Below are 13,382 nucleotides of genomic sequence, written 5' to 3' on the forward strand. Positions count from 1 at the left end.
TGTCCACTACTGTAGACTTCATAAACACTGTACACTTAGGCTACACTAAATTTATAAAGAAACATTGTTCTTTCTTTAATAGTAAATTAACCTTAGCTTACTTTTTTACTTTATAAACTTCGTAAAAATTTTAACTTTTCTACTCTTTTGTAATAACACTTAGTTTAAAACACAAACACATTGTACAGCTACACAAAAAGATTTTTCTTTATATCCTATAAGCTTTTTCTCTATTTAAATTTTTTAAAAAATTCTCACTCAAGGATATTTTTCCCATTGCTTTTCAGAGAGAGTGGAAGGTGGGGCGGGGGGGAGATGTGAGAGAAACACATTGATTGGTTGCCTCCCACAGGCACCTGGACTGGGGATCGGGGATCGAACCTGCAACAAAAGTATGTGTCCTTGACAGGAATTGAATCCAAGACCCTTCAGTCCGCAGGCCAACATTTTAACCACTGAGCCAGATTGGCTAGGGCTCTATTTAAGTTCTTATAATTTTTAAACTTTTTGGTTCAAAACTAGGACACACACACACAAAAACCCAAAAAACCTAGGACATCCCTGGCTAGTGTGGCTTGGTTGGTTGGAGCGTTGTCCGGCACAATGAAAGGTGGCAGGTTCAATTTCCAGTCAGGGCACATGCCAGGGTTACAGGTTTGATCCCTGGTTGGGGCATGTATAGGAGGCAGCCGATCAATTCTCTCTCTCTCTCTCTCTCCCTCTCTCTCTCTCGCCCCCTTCCTCTCTCTAGAATGAATGAAGAGAGGGGGGGGAAAACCTAGGACACAAACACACATATTAGCCTAGACCTACACAGCACTGTCTTCCACATGTGTTTCCACTGGTAGTTCTTCAAGGGCAGTAACAGGCAAGGAGCTGCCAACTATACCTCCTCCGGAAAATTTCCTAAAGGACCTGCCTGAGGCTCCTCTTGAGGAGGTGTCACTCTTTTAAGAAAGCTCTCCCACTATGAGGTCAGTAGGCCACAGGAACTTTTCAGCCCCGTTATAATCTCACGGGAGCACTGTCCTAAGCAGGCAAGTCTGTACATTATTCTGAATTACTCCTGTGTTTGGTCTGTTACAGTGGCATTTTAAAAATGGATTTTCAGTATCGGGCATTTTCTCCACCAAAATCTCAGGAAGGCTTTTACAGCACAGGGAGATGCCCATCGATGTCACAGAGGTAAAAGGTCAGCCACAGGATTGTAATGCTGCAGTGTCATGGCAACTGGAGTCTGGTCTTGGGGCTCGCAAGGATTTCTGTGCGACCTTGGGGAGGGTCGCAATCCCTGGACTCACGTTTAAAAACTGGAAATCATAGCAAGTGTTTATCTGAGTCTCCTGCGATCTTGCTTCCAGGTGTATCCTCTGGCTCAAATAAACTATTACAAAAATTCAAAAAAATAATCAAGTCTGTGAAATCATAAACCTTAGGGATGCTTGCATACGCCCACACTCCACTTGGCTTTTCCTCTTTGCATGCCCTTGTCCAGAAGGCTCCACGATGTTTTCTCTAAGAAAGTATGAAGTGTCTAAGGAAACAGATAGCATGACCAAGATCACATAGCAGGCAGATCGGAAGTAATTCTGTCTCCACTCTTCCCACGCCAAGGCCCTTTCCACTCGCCCACGGGTTCTTTTCCCGCCGTGGGCATCTTCTAGCGGAGGAGGCTTAGTCAGGGCCGGGCAAAAGCGACCCCGACCGAAAGCCCTTCACGCCGGCAAAATGCGCCCGATTACCGTCTCAGCGGAGGGCCGCCCAGGACGCCCGGCGGGCCGGCTCCGGACGACCCTCCGGGGAGAGCCGCAGGGCGCCCCCCGGCCCGCGCCGACCGCCGCCTCGGCCCTGAGGGCCGCCGAGAGCGCGCGGCCCTTCCCGCCGCCCAGCGGGTCCTGGGATTCTAACGGAGCCGCGTGCGCGGGGCGGAGCCGCGTGCTATTGGCCGCGCCGGGTTCGGGGGCGGGCCCGCAGCGGGCCGGCCCGGAGGGCGCCGACAATGAGGCTCCATAAAAGGGAGCGGCGGGGGGCTGGGGCCCCGGATTGAGCCCTCCCCGCCAGGGGTCCCGACGCTCCAGGTCGCGGGGAGGCCCGGACGCGCCGGTCGCTGGCCCGGCGGGCGGCGGGGAGGGGGCGGCGGGGAGGGGGAGGGGCGGCGCGGCGGGAGGCGGCCGCCGGCCGAGCGCTCAGGCCTGCGCGCCGGTCCTCCCGCGTCCAGTCAGCGCGAAATCCGCGGCCGCACCATGGCCCTGAAGGCCGAAGGCGCCGCACTTGACTGCTTTGAGGTGACGCTCAAATGCGAGGAGGGGGAGGACGAGGAGGAGGCCGTGGTGGTGGCCGTAATTCCGCGGCCCGAGCCGATGCTCAGAGGTGAGGATGGGAGGGGACCCCACTTCCGCGTCACGGTCCGGAGCTCGGGCTCACCCCCCGCCCCGTCTGGGCCCGGGCGCCCCCTGCCCCTTTCGGGTCTCGGGCGCGGCCCCCCTCCCCCTTCGGTTTGGGCCGGAGCGCGGTCTTGCTCCGCCCCCACCCGGGTTTGGAATCTCAGGCCTCCCCGAAGTCCCCCTCCCCCGTCCGGGGTCTGGAGCCTTCGATCCGCGCCCGCCGCGCTCCGGATGTTCCGGTGCCCCGGCGCCCCCTCTCCCGAGCCCCGCGCCGGCTGCGGGACCCCGGGGGCGCCGGGTGCCTGCGGCCGTGGTCTCCCGCCCCGCGGAGGCGGCGGCCGGCCCTGGGGCCAGGCTGCGCTGTAGGCCGAGGGGCGGCGAGGCCTCCAGGCCCGAGACAGGGCGCGGCAGCCCGGTGCCCGGAGAGGTTCGGAGGATGGAGGGGCGCCGCTGCCTCCCGCCAAGAGGATTCTGAGGGCCCTGGGGCTCTGCGGTCCCCCGCTTCCATACCTAGGCCTTCCACTCGCACAAGCCACAGGTGTCAGACGCTAGAGCTGAGGGGCGAGCGGGACTGCTTACAGCACCCGCTTTCGGAGAAGTGCTTACTGGGGGCGCCCTGAGCCGCCCTAGAAGGAGACTGGCCTTGGGAGGGGATTTGAGGAAGGTCTGGAACTCGCTCTCCTTCCCCTTTCACCAATTTCTTCAGCCCTCGGGACCTTGAGGACCTTAGGGAAACAAAAGGCCACCTTAATGGAAGAAGCACTGATCATAGAAATGCAAATATCCTTTCTTTCCCAGATACCTCTCTCTTTGTGTTTTGGTTTTTTTTTTTTGGTGGGAAAGGACCCAGAAGAGGTTGAGAGGGAGGGAAGCCATTCATTTTTACCTCAGGGAACATAGTGTCTGCCTGCACTGCCTCAGCCTTTTGGAACCGGGAGGGTTAGAAAATGAGTGGGGGAAATAGAGACGCTCCCCTCAAAGCTTTCAGTCCAGACAGATTCTTCCCCCCTTCTGCTGGTATTGAGCCCTCCACGCGAGGCCGCCCCAGTCCTCTCAACAGCCTTCTTACCACTGTTCCATCAAGAACTGGAAATGCAGAGAAGCTAATAATGGGATGCTCACTATGTGCCCCGCACTATTTTAGACTGAGCATGCTAATGGCTGTGAACAAAGATGAAACTGCCCTTCTGGAACATACGCACGCGCACACACACACTAAGGACCAAAGGCGGACAAACGTAAATAAACGTGGAGTGTAGTATGTCGGTTGGCGATAAGTGGTACGGAGAACACTAAAGCAAAGTAAGGAGGGAAGACTGGGGTGAGTGTTTTGTTTGCAATAGCGAGTGGTCAGGAAAGGCTTCTCTGATGAGGTGAAACTTGAGCACAGACCCAGAGGAAGTGCGGGAGTGAACCTTGTAGATAAGTGGAGGAGAAGCATCTTAGGCAGAAAGAATCGCAAGTACAAAGCTTTGAAAGGTTTGTGATGGGAGAGAAAAAGAGGGTGAACTCAAGGTTTTGGGTCTGAGCGACTGGAAGGCTGGGAGTTCAGGTTAGAACATGGTTAGTTCGAGGTGCCTGTGACACGTTCAAGTGGAAAGGTCAGATGGGAAGTTAGACACACCAGTCTAGGTTTCACGGGAGAGTTTGGCTGGAGGTATAAATACAGGAATTGTCAGCAGGCAGGCAATGCGACAAGACCGTGAGAGGAAGGGGGTAGACATCAGAGTGGTCCAAGAACAGCGTCATGGCATGAGTCGTGATTCCGGGTTGGAGATGGAGTCAGTCCCTCACCAGACACTTTGGAGTGCCACTACATGCCGGGCACTATTCTTGATGCTGGAGATACAGGCATGAAGGATCGAAAGTCCTTGCTGTCATGGAGCCTAGAGTGTACTGGGGAGACACAGGGAACAAATGCAGCACGTACTCTGCCAGGTGGTGATGTGTGCTGTGGAGGCAATGAAAACGTGAAGGGGAATGAAGTGCTCAGGCAGGATGGATGGCAGCTTGCTACAGAGTGGCGGGAAGGCCATGGTGGGAATGTGGTTCTTTGGCAAGATCTGGGAGAGGTGAGGGAGCCATGCAAGTACCTGAGAAGAGATGATGAGGGAGGGAAATGAAATGAGGAGTTGGCACAGATGACTGAAAAGGCCCCAGGGAGCTACGAAGAACCAGCAGAAGGTGGTACCTGGAAGCTGACTGTCAGAAATCAAGGTGGTAGAAGTGATCAGTCAGAAGATGAGGTTTAAGAACTGACTGCTGCACTTAGCATTGGTGACCTTGATGGGAGCTGTTTTTGGACAAGCAGTGGGAAAGAAAGCCTGATTGCATCTCAGGGTCAAGGTTTCTATCCAGGGTCAAGCTCCTATCCATGTTCACATGGGAGATAGGTGTAACCCAGCTTTGGACCTGGATCTTCTGAGTCCAAGCCAATTTTCATATCCATTTCAAATGCCACCTCTTCCATGCAGTCCCCAGGTGTCAGGGCCTCCCATATTTGTATTTCATCCCATCCTCTTAGGTAGGAAAGAGATGTATCCATGAGGGATTGTAGGCACTCCACACAGCCCTGGGCTGCCTGCCTTTGCTGAGCTACCAAGAGCTCCTGCTCTGGCAGCTTATGGTTCATGTGCACAAAGGGCAGGTGCCAGGCACACCAGTGGGGATGAGGTTACAGCTGCACATGCCCTGGGAGCACTGTGTAAGGAGAGGCTAGTTTTATGGGCTGAGGAACCTTCTGAAGGGGCCTCAGTAGGTGGAAAAGTCATTCACTGACCAAAGGCTCATTGATCATCTCCTCTCCTATATGCCAGGCCCTGTAGGGACAATAAGATGATAAAATTTACCGTCTTTGTCCTCAAGAAAGTGTGCCCTGCGGCCTGGAAGTCAGACATGGATGTAATCAGCTGCCAGGGGTGGGAGGTCAGGAATGCTTCCCAGGCGTGAGAATTTTAGCAGGTCCATTAAGGAAGTTTAGGAATTTGCCAGACTGGGGAATCTGGATGGATGTGCCAAGACTACAGGAACATCACAGTCTGTTGGAAAAACACACACGTGGACCTGTGGTCTGGGACTAGATTGAAAGGAAGTATGGAGGCGCTCTGGCAGATACCAAGGCATGCAGGCTGTTTAATGTTACTAGCATCTCAGGGATCATAAGGAAAGGTAGAAAAAGACTGAGTGGTGTTAAGCTAAAAATAAAAGGCCTAAGTGAGAGGCAACAAGCATTTTTTTTTTAAGATCAAAAAGAATAGGTATTGCCTGGCCAGCGTGGCTCAGTGGTTGAGCATCGAACTGTGATCCAGGAGATCATGGTTCAGCTCCCCATTGGGGCATGTGCCCGGGTTGTGGGCTCAATCCCTGGTGGGGGCGTGCAGGAGGCAGCCAATCAATGATAATCTCATTGATGTTTCTCTCTCCCTTCCTCTCTCTGAAATCAATAAAGATATATTTTTTTTAAGAAATCAACTTTTCCTTTAAAAAAAAAAGTATTTGGCCCCTGGTTGGTGTGGCTCAGTTGGTCACAGGGTCATCCATACACTGAAGGATCTTGTGTTCAATCCCTGATCAGGGTGCAGATGGGAGGTACCCAATCACATCGATGTTTCTTTCTCTCTCCCTTTCTGTCTTAGAATCAATGAAAAACATATCCTCAGTGAGGATTTTAAAAAAATAAATAAATTCAGGAAATCACTGATTTAGGCAGAAACCCAAATAACAGGGATGGCAAAAGCAGGTTTACAGATGCGAGTATGTGAAACAGTTTATTCTTGTATTATTGTAATGTTCTTATATTATTTGTTTTTTTTAAAAACCCAGCTTATTCTTGTATTATCATTATATTATTTATTACTATTAACCTACATTCACCCACCCCTATAGTGTTTGATAGGAGACAAAGGCAAGGGGTGTTTATGAGAAGGGGAAGGGGAACAATTACATCAATAGATGGAAGGCATTTCTGTTGGTGCAGAAACCTAAGTAGTGATGCTAATTCTAAAGAAAGTAATTTTCAGCTCGGTGGTCATCAGTCTGGTAGTCATCCTTTCTGCTTTCTTGTTCTCCTTGCAAACAATTCTTCAGAACACACTGTTGTTTTAGGCCCAGTCCAAAGGTTATTTGCCCTTTTAAAATCCCAAAGGTTTGAGGCATAAGACATGCAAGGCAGTTCCTCTGGGACAGCAGCTCTGGCTCCATTTATTCATTTTTCTACAGTGGAAATGCTTCCCTTACACCACACCACCAAGTTTGGGGATTTGTGTCCTAACTAATATTGGCCATGGACACCTTTGCTGATAACACCACCCCCTCCTCTACCTCCATAGTGACTCAACAGGAGAAGACCCTACTGCCTAGGCCTAGCCTGCTGGAGGCAGGTGGCGATAGCTGTGAGGAGCCCAAGCAGCAGATGTCTTGGGAGCAAGAGTTCCTGGTGGGGAACAGCCCGGGAGGCAGCGGGCGGGCGCTGTGCATGGTCTGTGGGGCCGAGATCCTGTTCCCCTCAGCGGACACGGCGCGCACACACATCCTAGAGCAGCATCCTCACACCCTGGACCTGAGCCCTTCTGAGAAGAGCAACATCCTGGAGGCCTGGAGCGAGGGGGTGGCCCTTTTGCAAGATGTCAGAGCTGAGCAGCCATCCCCACCCAACTCAGGTAGTTGGGCCTGGGGTGGGGGTGGGAGAAAAGCGGACCTGTGGGAACACACTTGTGGAGCTCACGGGGCGTTTGCCCCCTTCAGACTCAGCCCAGGATGTCAGTGCAGACCCTGACTCCACTCCAGACGCTGCCACAATGCCAGCAGAGATTGTGGTTCTCCTTGACTCTGAGGACAGCACAGCCCTCCCTAGAAGGACCCGGCCCAGGGGACTCCGTCCCCTTGAGCTTCCAGGTCAGCCATGGGGAGCCAGCAAGGCTGAGCTTGGGTGGGGGGGCACAGGCCTATGTTCTGGGGGAAGAGTGGCTGCTGGATAATAGCTTCAGCAGCCCTGAGGTTGTGAGGTTCAGGCATGTTCCCTTAAAAAGGTTTGAGGCCTCTTCTTTTTTGCAGCTGCCCCTGCCACAGAGCCAGTAAATAAGAAGCCCCGTGGTCAGAGATGGAAGGAGCCCCCTGAGGAAGAACCGGTCAGAAAGAAAAGAGGCAAATCTGTGACCAAAAACCTGGACCTGGACCCAGACTCAGACTCTGACTCAGGTGAAGGGGGAGCCCAGAATGGGGCCCCATTGGGGCTCTGGCTGCGGTGCTCCAGGAGGAAAGCTGAGCCAGTGAGGGTGGGCAGGGCCCAGGCCGAGGGCCCCTGCACCTCACCTGAGTGGCACTCCAGCCTCAGTGGGGTGAGGCTGCCCAGCCTCCTGGACTCATACCGCCTCTCTGCCCTCCCTTCTAGACCCCCCGTCACCTGACTCGCCCACCGAGACTTTCACAGCTCCCACCGAGGTCCGGCACTTCACCGATGGCAGCTTCCCTCCCGGCTTCGTCCTACAGCTCTTTTCCCACACCCAGCTAAGGCCCTCAGACAGCAAGGATGCACCCAAAGAGGGGGGAGTGGCCGGAGGTGGCCTTCCCCAGCCGGAAAGCCCCTCTCCAGGTGAGCTCCTGGGAGGGGTGACAAGGGGGTAGGACAGGCTGTACCCCTGGGCTCTGGCCACCTTGAGGTGGCTGGTGCTTGGATCTCCAGAAGATGGGGCCTGGGGCAGGCACATTTGAAGGATAGAGCCTGGCTGTGGGCTGGGCGTTTCTGACAGTCCTTGGGTGTGTCCGGGAATTGGTCATTAGGTTGGACTAGTCTAGTACTCCCCCAAGTTTGACATCCAAAGTTTGATTCCAACGGGAGCCTGAGAGGTGCCCACCTTGCCCTGGTGGAGCAGGGGCCCACATGGGACCATTAACAGGAGACTAGACCAGTGGTGCACACTCAGCAGACACCTCTGGGGAGAGCAGCTCAATGAGTTGCCGAATGATAGCAGTAAGCGTGTGCTTTTGTAGCATGTCCTGCCTACTTTAAGAAACTTTTGTATGCAGTTCATTTGGTTCTTATAAAAGTATCTTTTCCGGAGGAGATTCTCAGAGATAGTTCCTTCTCCCCAGTGGTGCCTGTATTAGTTTCCTGTGGCTGCTATAACAAGTTACCACAAACTTAGTGGCTTACACCAACACAAATGTGTTTTCATTTCTGGAGGTCAGGTCTTGCTTGGCTAAAAAATCAAGATGTTGACAGGGCTGTGTTTCTTTTGGAGGCTCTAGGGGGAAGCCCCTTATCTCCCCCCCCCCCCCGGCTTCTAGACTCCGTCCACATTCCTTGCTTCACACTTGTGTTCCATTTTCAAAGCCCACCAGTGGCCAGCAGAGCCTTGCTCAGGATGCCATCTTTGGCCTGACTCTTTTGCCTTCCTCTTCCCCACTTAGGGACCCTTTTGACTGCACTGAGCCTACCCAGATCTATTTTAAAGTCAGCTGACTGGCACCATGAATTCCATCTGTAGCCTTAATCCTCCCATGCCATGGAACATATCACATTCACAGGTCCTGGGCATTAGACGTGGACTTCTTTGGGGACAGGTGTTCTGCCTATACCATAGTCACGTAACCAGGCAGTGGCAGGGTTCAGATGAGACTAGAACACTCTTCAGTAGGGTGGAGGCTTAGCCTGGTTCCTCTCTTCATCTCGCCATGCCAGGCACTGCTCGCAGCATCTCAGGCTCAGGAAATGGTTCTTGAAGGCGCGAATGAGTAACGCAGGGAGTGCCTTGACCCAGCCTGTCTGAAATGTGCATTTGGAATTAGAGCCTGAGGAAGGTGGCACGCGAAAGGAAAAGCAAATGTGCCACTTCTCCAGCCCACATCACTCACCAGCAGGGACCACTCTTAATAGTTTGCTTTGTAGCCTTAGACCCTTCCCGGAGCTGTGCGTGCAGAACGCTTACATGTGCACTTTCTTGCTGATCTTGAGGCAGGCCTCACCCCTTCGTGTAGATCACAGTTCTCACTGTCTCAAGTTTCAGCTTGAGTCACATTCCAGTCCTGCCTCCCCGAGTCTGTGGCTCTGCTTGGACTTGAACGTTTCCGAGTCTCCTCACTGCGGTGGATCGCTGCTCTAAATGGCTGACCTCTTCCACTATTCAGTGGGTTCTGCTTTCATTATCGAAAAGAGCCTTCATTTTGAGCCCTGGGGTACCCTGTGCCCAAACTCCACCCATCTGGAGTGGTGAGTAGCTGAGAAGGGAATTCCTGAGGCCTCAAGTCCCTCTGGGGTGAGTGGGGAAAGCCTGAGACTTTAGGGTTCAACAAACTGAATGATGTGGGAGGGATGAAGGGGCTGGCAGGTGTTCTCAACAGTGGCAGGATCTGTGGAGGTTGGACATGGCCCGGAAGCCGCAGAAGACATTCAACAGCAAGTTTTCCTGCAGCCCAGCCCCAAGCAAAGTGCTCTGGAAAATGACATGAGTGAGGCAGCCTTTGTCCCCAAGAAGCTCATAGTCTGTCTGGAATACAGGTCCGAGGCAGTGAAGCAGATTGAGGATAGTTGAGCGCCCGCGCTGGTCCTGTTCCTATGTACGCTTGTCCTGTGCAGAGCGAAGGCTTCGGACCAGTGGTTTCCAGCTGTTTCAGGATCTCAAAGCTTGGGCGGATTTCTCAGAGACCTGTGAGGCTTCATCCGGAATGTCTCCACTTTGAGTTGTTTTATATATTAAAGTTCTCTGAAGGTTTTATTTGAATAAAGACACCACCACTTTTAAAAGTTTAAAAATCAAGGATTTAGAAGTTAGAAAAGTGCTCTGGTCAGGTCAGCTGAGCTGATGGATGTGAGTGTGAAGCGGTCAACACTTTCTGGGACTTGCCAAGGGCCCTGCAGAATGAAGGTGGGGAGGGCGCCTGGGCCAGAAGATAAGGTGGTCCTGAGGGCCTCCTCACAAATAGTGGGCAAAAGAGCCTCTTCGTCTTGTTGGTGATTAGTTTGAGTGGGACCTAGAGATCTGGCTTAGGATTCCTTGGTCAGACCCAGTGTGCTCCCAGGCTGACCAAAGGGAAAGTAGGGTGAGTGTGTATGTGTACGCGTGTGTGAGAGAGAGTGCAAACTTCATGAGGGGCAGGGTCTTTGTTCACTGCTGTGATCTCAGCTCAGTACAGAGCCTGGCACAAAGAAAGCCCTTAGTAAAGATTTATTGACAGGCAAGTGGATGTCACCTATCATTCTGGTGGTAACATTTCTAGAGTCGCTACTCAAGAGAAAAGCCTTGATGAGAAGGGAAATGCACCCAGGCCCTTCCCTCTGGAGAAAGTGTGCACATGTACACACATGTACAGATGTGGAAGAAGGGGGGCAGTTCTGGGGTTTGGTGCTGAAGGGGCTCAGCTTGACTGATAAGTCCTCCTGGTTTGCTCTTTTATGGCCCTGGGGCCCTGACTCATTTTCCGAAAGGACCTCTCCGTCATATCTCAGGCCTCGCTCTCCTGATACTCCTCCCTACCCCTACCCCCACCCCCACCCCGTTGACCTCCTTACTACCAGGAAGAATTGGCACTTAAAGAGTCCAGTACAAGTAGGAGCTCACTAAGCTAGGGACTCCTCAAAACAGTGGCATTAAGTCCACACAACCATCATATGGGGGTGCAGTTTGCAGAGACCTTCAGGGAACATCCTCATGGTGGGATGTCTGGAAGGCCCTGATTCCCTTTTTACAGAAGAGGACCCTGAGCCTCAGGAGGTAAGGCACCTTGCTCAGGGCCCCTCGCCTAGTAAGCCGCAGCCTATGTGCATGTCCACTGTGCCCACACAGACACCCTGCCCACAGGGCCAAGGAGAACATCCACCTGCTCCCACACTCCCTCCAGCATCCAGGCCATATCCTCTGCCTTCTCGCCTGCCACTGTAACTGAACTGCTCCTGTAAAGGCTAGCTCATCGCTAGGACCCATCTCCTCTCCCCATCTCACAGTTCTCTGTCACACCCATCAGTTTTCCTTCTAAATCTTTCCCAGATCTCAGCCTACACAAAGCTGTTATTTCTTCCTTCTTGACCCCTCATCCCTCCCTGGCCACTGTCCCATTTGTCCGTAAACCTTTCCTCCCCTTTCTGGAAAGTAAGTTCCTGCAGGTCAGGATGTTTGCCTATTTTATTTACTGTGGTATCCCCAGTGCCCAGCAGCTGCTGCTTACCTGCATATTTGGTGAACGAAAGAATAAATGCCCCAACCATGGGTCAGGTTCTGTCCTTACTCCCTGGGTGACCCTGCCCAGAATCACAGCTTTAAATACCATTCTTCTACTCACAGCTCCTTCCTTGACCCTCCAGCCCAGACCTCTCCCCTTGGTCCCAACCGCTCTTCCAGTTGCCCATGTGACATCTCTTCTTGGTGGTCTAAACATTCCCTCATGCTCGGCATTTCGGAGTGGGACCCGCAGCCGCCCCTCCCCGCCAGTCTACTCTTCCCCGGCCTTGTCTTTGGAGGAGACTGGCCACCTCGTTCTTCAGTTTGCTTGGCTTAAACCTGCGGTCATCCTCTTGTTTCTCAGACCCTACACCAACCATCAGCAAGTCTTAACCCTGCCTCCAGTGTGTTCAGAATTCACCGTCCTGTCACCACCTCCATGCGGCTACCCTCATCCAAGCTGTGTCTTCCCTGGTTCCTGTAACAGCCTTCCAGCTGGCCTCTGGCTTCTTATCTTTGCCCGATGTGGTCTGGTCTCAGAGCAGCCAGTGTCCCTATTGAGAACCCATCTTATCCTGTCCCTGCTCTGCTCAAAGTCCTTCTGGCTGTTCCATCACTCTCCAGATAAAAGCACGAGTCCTCGTGGTGGTGTGATCCTCACCCCAGGGTCTTTACCTGTCCGCCCACCCCCTCTGCAGGCCCTGGCCTTGCTGTTCCTACAGCAGTGGGTGCGCTCTGCACTGGCACCTGCACTGTCCTTCCTTCACCTGGAATGCTGTTCCCCCAGCTCTGCAGAGCTGACTGTTCACTTCCTGTCCATCTTTGCTCATGTCAGCTTTGTGAGAGCCTCTCTAGCCCTTTCCCTGGTGTATTTTTTTCCTTTGCTTCTCTCCCTGTGTGTCATATCGCGTCTTTTGTTTATTCTTGCTGATTGGCTCTCACTACTGGACCGTAAATTCCAAGAAAGCCTCTTGCTGTGCACCATGCACTGCTGCACCCCTAGCAGCTGGAAGAGTGCTGGGCACGGTGTGGTAGCCCAGTAAGTTACTGTTGAGTTAAGGACTGAATGAGTGGGACTCAGCCTGCCCTCAAGGACCTTATAGCTTATCGGGGAGACAGACCGGCTTCTGTGAGGACAAAGCAGAATCTGCTCATTGGGCTTAGGCACTGGACTCTGGAAACGGGTGTGGTTTGCAGAGACCTTCAGGAACACCCTCATAGTGGGGTGTCTGGAGGGCCCTGACTCTGCTCTCTGCTCCCATTCCTGCCCAGCTCCCCCTCCGGGGCTTCGCGGGACACTGGATCTCCAGGTTATCCGCATGGATGGAGGAGCCCCCGGCAGTCAGCCTACTGCAAGACTGGTCCAAGCATCCCCAGGGCACCAAGGGTGTGGGAGCAGGTGACACCTCAGATTGGCCTGCAGTTTTGTTGGAATCAGCACCGCTGGGGGGGTGGCAAGAGGCAGGGAGTGGTGTATAGGTTCTTGCTCTCCCGGGGAAGGGGTGGAAGAGGCAGTGTCCCTTTTGGCTTCTCACTCAGAGCTGCCTACTCTGCTACTTGATGAAGAGTGCCAAGGCAGGATGGAGGAGAGGAGGGGGGCAGCAGCTGCTGTTAAGGGGGGGCACAGAAAAGTGTCTACCCGGCGAGGGTGGCCGCGGCTGTGTTGTGGTAGGGCACTGGGCAGTGGAGAACACCCACCCCGATCCTTTTGCTGATCCAGACCTCTCTGTCCCCCAAGCTCCTCCCACCCTGTCTTAGCCCCTCCCCATTCTCCCTTGGCACAGTGCCTTACACACGAAAGAGGTGGTCACCACGGGGTTTGAGCTGATCCCACTACCTCAGGGGA

General features: G+C 53.4%; 1 protein-coding gene across 1 annotated transcript; it reads left to right on the top strand.

Moving 5' to 3' along the window:
- Positions 1-2,181: 2,181 nt before the first annotated feature.
- Positions 2,182-13,102, top strand: SPINDOC (spindlin interactor and repressor of chromatin binding). The gene is given in 7 exon segments (XM_087821940.1): positions 2,182-2,370; positions 6,713-7,042; positions 7,128-7,277; positions 7,437-7,580; positions 7,774-7,974; positions 12,809-12,857; positions 12,859-13,102. Coding segments are annotated over 7 exon segments (1,158 nt in total). The 5' UTR covers positions 2,182-2,243; the 3' UTR covers positions 13,016-13,102.
- Positions 13,103-13,382: the final 280 nt, after the last annotated feature.

Source organism: Miniopterus natalensis, chromosome 11, assembly GCF_054644295.1.
Source record: "Miniopterus natalensis isolate mMinNat1 chromosome 11, mMinNat1.hap1, whole genome shotgun sequence".
In the NCBI taxonomy this organism is placed as follows: domain Eukaryota; kingdom Metazoa; phylum Chordata; class Mammalia; order Chiroptera; family Miniopteridae; genus Miniopterus; species Miniopterus natalensis.